The 7,035-nt window shown below is 38.9% G+C and overlaps 1 protein-coding gene across 1 annotated transcript in view; it reads right to left on the bottom strand.

The window, feature by feature from the left end:
• Positions 1 to 86: 86 nt before the first annotated feature.
• Positions 87 to 7,035, bottom strand: part of FGF22 (fibroblast growth factor 22) — a 38,530-nt gene continuing 31,581 nt past the window's right edge. The window contains exon 4 of the mRNA XM_072111076.1: positions 87 to 562. Within this exon, the coding sequence (XP_071967177.1) occupies positions 371 to 562 (192 nt within the window). The 3' untranslated portion in view covers positions 87 to 370. The remainder of the gene's footprint in view (positions 563 to 7,035) is intronic.

The following is a 7,035-nucleotide window of genomic DNA, read 5'->3' as shown; positions in this document are numbered from 1 at the left end:
AGATCACACTTATATCATGTATTCTCTACACAGGTTCGCCCATAGTACAGTAACGGTTTGTGCATTATTCAGAGCGGCAACTTTATTCCATTGTGAAACGCTTGACAATATTTTCCCTGTTATGAGACTCTGGTTTTTCTCCAGCGTGATACTTGTTCCTCACAGGATCAAGGCAGATGCACAACACTCTCGAAATTTTTTTGTTTTACAGTATTATGGACTCTGTGTACAAAAATAATGTATTTATTTGTTAGATTTCAATAAGGTCACACTTTGATTGCATTGGAAATTAACACATTCTTTTATTTTTTTCCTTTTAAAATGGTGGCTTGGAGCACTTGACTTATGGGATATTCACTGCTTCCAACAGTCATATTGTCAAGGGTAAGAAATGCGTAGAGTAATGTGTATGACGAGTCCTGCTGCCCAGTCGTAGGAATCCATTCCTTCTTATAGCCAAGTACATGAAATGTCCTTTGTGGCGCCATTTTACAGAAGAGTAGGTATTGTAACCATTTTCCTCTATTCTTTCTTGGAACTCACAATTGGGGCTAAATTCTTTCTGCAAATTCAGCAATGGAAAGACCGTCAGACATGGCTTCTCATGGATTTCAAGCTATAATATTTTGGCAACATGGTTTTATAATTTGTTTTGCATTGTATAATTTAAACTAAAGGGCATGGAGGTTTAGCATTGCGTATGTGATGCTTCAGTATGACTTTTTGTCTTATATTTCTGCTGTACAGGCTACACATACAGTGGTTTGAGCTCTCATTTCCCAATGACAATAAATGTTACATAAAAATATATACATACACATAATTATATATATATGTATGGTAACACTGTAAAAGTTATGGTGCTGTTGATAACAGATAGATTTTTAGTTTTCTGTAAATTATACTACAAACGAAGAAATTCTCTAAAAAGGGTTGGACACTTTACATCGGTATTTTGTAATGTGTGCATGGGGTGGGGGGGCGGCAGGATGTTGGGTAATTTACCAATATACATCTATTAAAAGTTCTGCTCTGTTTTCTTGATATGTAAATGAAGCCTCCTGTGCTTCACTTTAAACATCAAGAAGGCAGTGCAAAACAGCTAATAAATATATATTTGCTAATTCACATAACATCCTGCCCCAAGCGCAAAAAACACACATTACATCATGTTTTTTGTAAATTGGTCAACCCCTTTAAGGTGGTTGGGCCGTAATAGATACATAAAGGATGCTAACTGTTTGTAAAATGCCCTTTACACTAGAACAGAATATGAATTGGCTTATAGCTATTAATATAGAGCCCCTGTATGAATCTGAAAGCAACATTATAGTTTTCTCGCCCAAAAAGCCTCCATAAGCAACTGAAAATAAAGAGAACAGGCAGATATTGGTACATGGAGAAATAAGGCCTGATGATGCACACTAGACTTCAGTATCCACATTAGATCCATACCTTGTGGACTCATATACATACAACACCCAAAGCCTGCAGTGGGTCGATACAATACAGAGGCACATGAAAAATTTGAGGGAGAATACAGTCTCACAAAGGCACCATAAAGTAGCTCAAATACCCACCTGACTATTATATAGAAATGAAAGCAATTAAGGGAGAGTGGATGATGTGAAGGTGGAAACTACTGTGAAAGCGTTACAGTTTTACCAGAGCGCTGATGTTTCCCTTAGCTGTCCCCATAGAAATCTAAATGATATAGCTAAGCTTTACATTTAGGTTTCTGTGTAGCAATCTGTGTTTTTCCTGGCATATATGTGTTCTTATCAGGTAAATCTGGCAGTGGCTCTTCTTCCGGAGAACAAACAGATTAGGAGATTGAGATTGGGGGGGAAGACTCAATACACGTTTGGTCAAACATTTGCACTGATGGCGTCTGGTGTTGGCGGAATTCCTGTGTATGGCCACTACAACGAGCAAGTCTGTTCCATTAAATTTGCTGTTTGTGATGAATTAACCAGCCCATGCGCAAAGCAACTGAATTTACATGCAGCAAGTTTGCCGGAATAAACTCCATCACGGGAAACTGGACTAACAGGAAGTGGTCAGAATTGGCAATTGACGTGCAGCCTGGTCAGTCACTATTTTTACCTGCATTCTAGCTCAGAATCCACCTGCTGATCCTAACAATCATAAAGTTTAAAGGTAATGTATGGATATAAAATAAAAAGCTAAACACAAGGTGCTACATCTGATTTAATTTTTATATAAAAACCCACAACAATTGAATAATGCAGCTAGTCATACGTATTAAATACGTGTAATTAGGTGTATGATTCAGCTGTTGCTTTTTTTTTTTTTTTTTAAATGAATAAAGGTTTTAAATGTATTTATACTTAGCAGTGTATGACTACAACCAGCATGTACCCTATAAAGTAAAACTGCTGGTTTGTAACCCTCTATTCCCACCTGTTCTCTTTACATAGTGATGAGATTCTCCCATAGATTTTGGCTATATCTCTTTAAGGAAGAGAATAGCAAAGGACAACCAAATGCTCTGCTCCATACATATAGAGTTTGGCTACTTTTCAATAAATCAAATCCATTGGACATGTATATGTACCTGCGTCTTTGTGCACTTTGAAAACTGCAGCCTTTCCCTGTCCTCACCCTTCTGCCATCTGCATATATACACATCTATCTCTCAGTACATCTCACTGACAGGGAGAGGGTGAGTCGTTATGGAGAGTTTGCAAAGATTACAAATGTAAATAGCAGGAATGCTGAATTACTTGATGAACATTCAAGGGTTATTATTAAAGGGGTTGGTCACTTTTTATTAAATCTGTTACATTAGGCATGTCTCTGCATGTACATGTCCCTGTGTCTTTCTCTCTCTGTCTTTGTCCCTGTGTTTGAGAGCTTCAGCCTTTCCCATCTCTCACCATGCTGCCTTCTGCATAGATGCACAGCTTCTCTCTGGCTGCTTTGGGACGTCCTTATGGCATCTCCTACTGTGTCTCTCTTACAGTCCTTGTCACTGACTTACACAGATGGAGGTGAGAATAATTCTAACTGCTGTTACCGATCCTCCTACTCATCAGTGTTTAGACATGTAAACAAAAAATCACAAAGTTTACAGACAGCACAAAAGTAAGTAGCAGGGATGCTGAATCACTTGATGAACATTCAGTGATTATTATTAAGGCATTGAATGCTTATGTGCAACTTATGTAATAGTGACCAACCCCTTAATAAATTAAGTGTGCAGATCCAGATTAATCACTGGCAGGGTCTGGTGGATGTATTAATGTGTCAGTCTTTCGACCAGTGCAGATTAGCACTAATTTTCTGCTGCACCAGATATATTTTGCACCTTCTCTTAGTTGGTCTAGTTTGTTGTGCCACAATATTGAGTTTTCTGGGGCAAAAACTGACACACACACCCCTGTTCAATTAACAAAACTGCACCTAAAACCACCTCAAAGCTGATTGCGATGCAGTTTTAACTGCAACGTGTGGCTGCACCCTTTAACTGCATCGCAATTCGTTTTGGGGTGGTTTTAGGTGATATTACTTATTTTAACAAGTGAAAGACATGAAATCAGCAGGTGAATGAAATTTGTGGAACAGCTTTCTCCTTAAAAATCTAATTCACCCATTCAGTTAAAGTCTTTCACCTGTGAAGTTGACAAAACTGCACCTAAAACCACCTCAAAACTAATTGCGATGCAGTTTTAACCGGTTAAGAACCGGGCCCTTTCCTGTTTTTTCATGTCCATTTTTCACTCCCCACCTTCAAAAATCTATTACTTTTTTATTTTTACACGTAAAGAACTGTGTGACAGCTTGTTTTCTGTGTAACAAATTGTACTTCATAGTGATGGTATTAAATATTCCATGCCATGTACTCGGAAGCGGGAAAAAAATTCCAAATGCAGTGAAAATTGTGAAGAAATGCATCTGCGCCATTTTCTCGTGGGCTTGGATATTATGTCTTTCACTAAGTGCCCCAAATGCCATGTCTACTTTATGTTTTCATACATTTACAAAAATTAAAACCTCCTGTACAAAAATTATTTTTTTGATTTTGCCATCTTCTGCCGCTAATAACTTTTTTATACTTTGGTGTACGGAGCTGTGGGTGGTGTCATTTTTTGCAACATTTGATAATATTTCCAATGATATCATTTTTAGGACTGTACGACCTTTTGATCACTTTTTATAGATTTTTTTTTTTTTATATTTTTCAAAATGTACCATTTTCGACTTTGGGCGCTATTTTCCGTTACGGGGTTAAACGCATTGAAAAACCATTAACCCCTTCATGCTCCGCGGCGGATATATCCGCCACGGAGCGCAGTGACTTAGCGCTCAGTGGCGGATATATCCGCCACGGCTCCTATGCCGGCTCGGCTCTGGATCAGAGCCGAACCGGCATCGGGAAACACGGGGTGCCGGCTGTAACTAATAGCCGGCACCCCAGTGTAACACCCGCGGTCGGAGTTGTCTCCGATCGCGGGTGCTTAACCCGTTAGATGCCGCGGTCAGCGCGACCGCGGCATCTAACAAGTATCTGGGGGGTCTTTCCCCCACGATCGGCCCCCCTGAACCGTTTTCGGGGGGCGCCGATCGTTGCTATAGTAACTCTGGGGTCCGATCTGGACCCCAGAGTTACTAGCAAGAATTGCCAGTAAGATGGCGTCTGTGACGTCATCTTACTGGCAAAGTGCCAGCCTATGCAAGTGCATAGGCTGACACTGATAATACTCTGCAATACATGAGTATTGCAGAATATTATCATGAAGAAGCAATCAGAAGATTGCTTCTTCATGTCCCATGGTATAAAAGTGAAAAAGTAAAAAAAAAAAGTTATTCAATAAAAAAATAAAGTCATAAATCACTAAAAATGCCCCAAACCCCCAAAACATATAAAGAGACATATAACTCAAAAAAAAAGTCTAAATCATAACACAAACCCCACATATATAGTATCACCGCGTCCGTAACAACCCGTAGAATAAAAGTAAATCATTATTGAACCCCCACGATAAACGCCGTAAAAAAAAACTGTTATTAACCCTCCAAAAATTATGATTTTTACCTTTTCAATCCCACAAAAAATGATATAAAATGCGACCAAAAAACCATATGTACTCAGACATGATACTGGTGCAAAGTACAACATGTCCCGCAAAAAACAAGCCATCAACCAGCTCCGTAGCCAAAAACGTAACAAAGTTATGCCACTTGGAAGATGGCAATACAAAAATTATAGATTTTTCCCCACATTAGGGTTTTGTTTGACAAATTTAGTAAAACGTAAGAAAATATATTCATGTCTGGTATCCCCGTAATCGTATCAACCCATAGAATAAAGATAACATGACTATTAGTCTATACGGTGAACACCAAAAAAAAAAAAAGTCAAAAATACAGTACAAAATTGATGCTTTTCTACTCCTGCCCTCAAAAAAAGTTCCTAAATTTTCAACAATAGGTGATACCAACCCCAAAATGGTAACAATGGAAAAAGCATCTCATCCCGCAAAAAAAATGCCGTCACATGGCCCCAATAACGAAAAAGCGAAAATTTTATAGCCTTCAAAAGGGGCCGATGAGGAAACTAAAATCCTGGCAGCTGCAGCGCCCTCCTTCCCTTCTGCGCCTCGCTGTGCCCCCATAAAACAAGTAACGGCCACATGTGGGGGGTCTTTGTACTCAGGAGAAATTGCAGAACAAATTGTATGGTGGGGTTTTCTCTTTTTATATTTTGGAAATGTGTAAATTTTGGTGCTAAATGAACGTATAAGGGAACAGTATGACCATTCTAAATTTCACCTCCATTTTGATTCAATTACTATGAAGATCTCAAGGGGTTAACAATCTTCGTAAAAGCTGTTTCTGCTTGAGGGGTGCAGATTTGAAAATGGGTAGATTATATAGGGGGTTTTGATGCTAAATATGTAAAATTTCATTCAAAACTGTATTTATCCCCAAAATAGTCAATTCTGAAAATCCGGAAAAGCAATATTCTTTTTGTAAGCCGCGTGACATCAAAATAAATTATCCAGACATTTCAGAAATTATGAAAATGTAAAGTAGACAAATGGGAAATGTTATTCTGCAACTTATTTAGGTGGTAAATCTATCTGCCTGAAAACGCAATGATTTAGAATTTCGAAAATGGCAAATTTTTCAAAAAATTTATCATATTTTCTTTTTTTTGTAAATAAACGCAAAACTTATCTGCCAAAATTTACCACTAAAATGAAGTACAACATGTGGGGAAAAAACAATCTCAGAATCGTTTTGATAAGTAACAGTGTTCAAAAGTTATAACCATATAAAGCGAAGCAAGTCAGAATCCAAAAAATCGGGCTGAGCCTTAAGCTGTAAAATGGCTGCGTCCTTAAGGGGTTAATATATTTTGATTGGGCATTTTCGGACGCGCCGATACCTAATGTGTTTATGATTTTTATTGTTATTTATGTCAGTTCTAGGGAAAGGGGATGATTTGAATTTTTAGGGTTTTTTTATTATAATTTTTTTTAAAACTTTTATTTTTCTTTTTATTATTTTTCAGACTCCCTAGGGTACTTTAACCCTAGGTTGTCTGATCGATCCTATCATATACTGCCATACAACAGTATGGCAGTATATGGGGATTTTCCTCCTCATTCATTACAATGTGCTATCAGCACATTGTAATGAAGGGGTTAAAACAAAATAGCCTCGGGTCTATCAGTTCTTCGGAAGACCCAAGGCTACCATGGATGACGTTGCGGGGAGCGACGATCCTAGGCAACATGGTGGCGCCCATGAAGGGGTTAAAACAAAATAGCCTCGGGTATATCAGTTCTTCGAAAGACCCAAGGCTACCATACCGATGACGTTGCGGGGAGCGACGATCCTAGGCAACATGGTGGCGCCCATGCTCCGCTATCTTTTTGAGGCTGCCGGCAGTTTTGCCGGCAGCCATTGCTGTGATAACACCCGCAATTGGTGCTAGCACCGATCGTGGGTGTTACCGGTAAGTCTTTGCTGCTCAGCCTGTGAGCCCTCTCCATGCAGCGGGAC

Source organism: Engystomops pustulosus, chromosome 1, assembly GCF_040894005.1.
Source record: "Engystomops pustulosus chromosome 1, aEngPut4.maternal, whole genome shotgun sequence".
In the NCBI taxonomy this organism is placed as follows: domain Eukaryota; kingdom Metazoa; phylum Chordata; class Amphibia; order Anura; family Leptodactylidae; genus Engystomops; species Engystomops pustulosus.
This window is presented reverse-complemented; position numbering and strand designations above follow the sequence as displayed.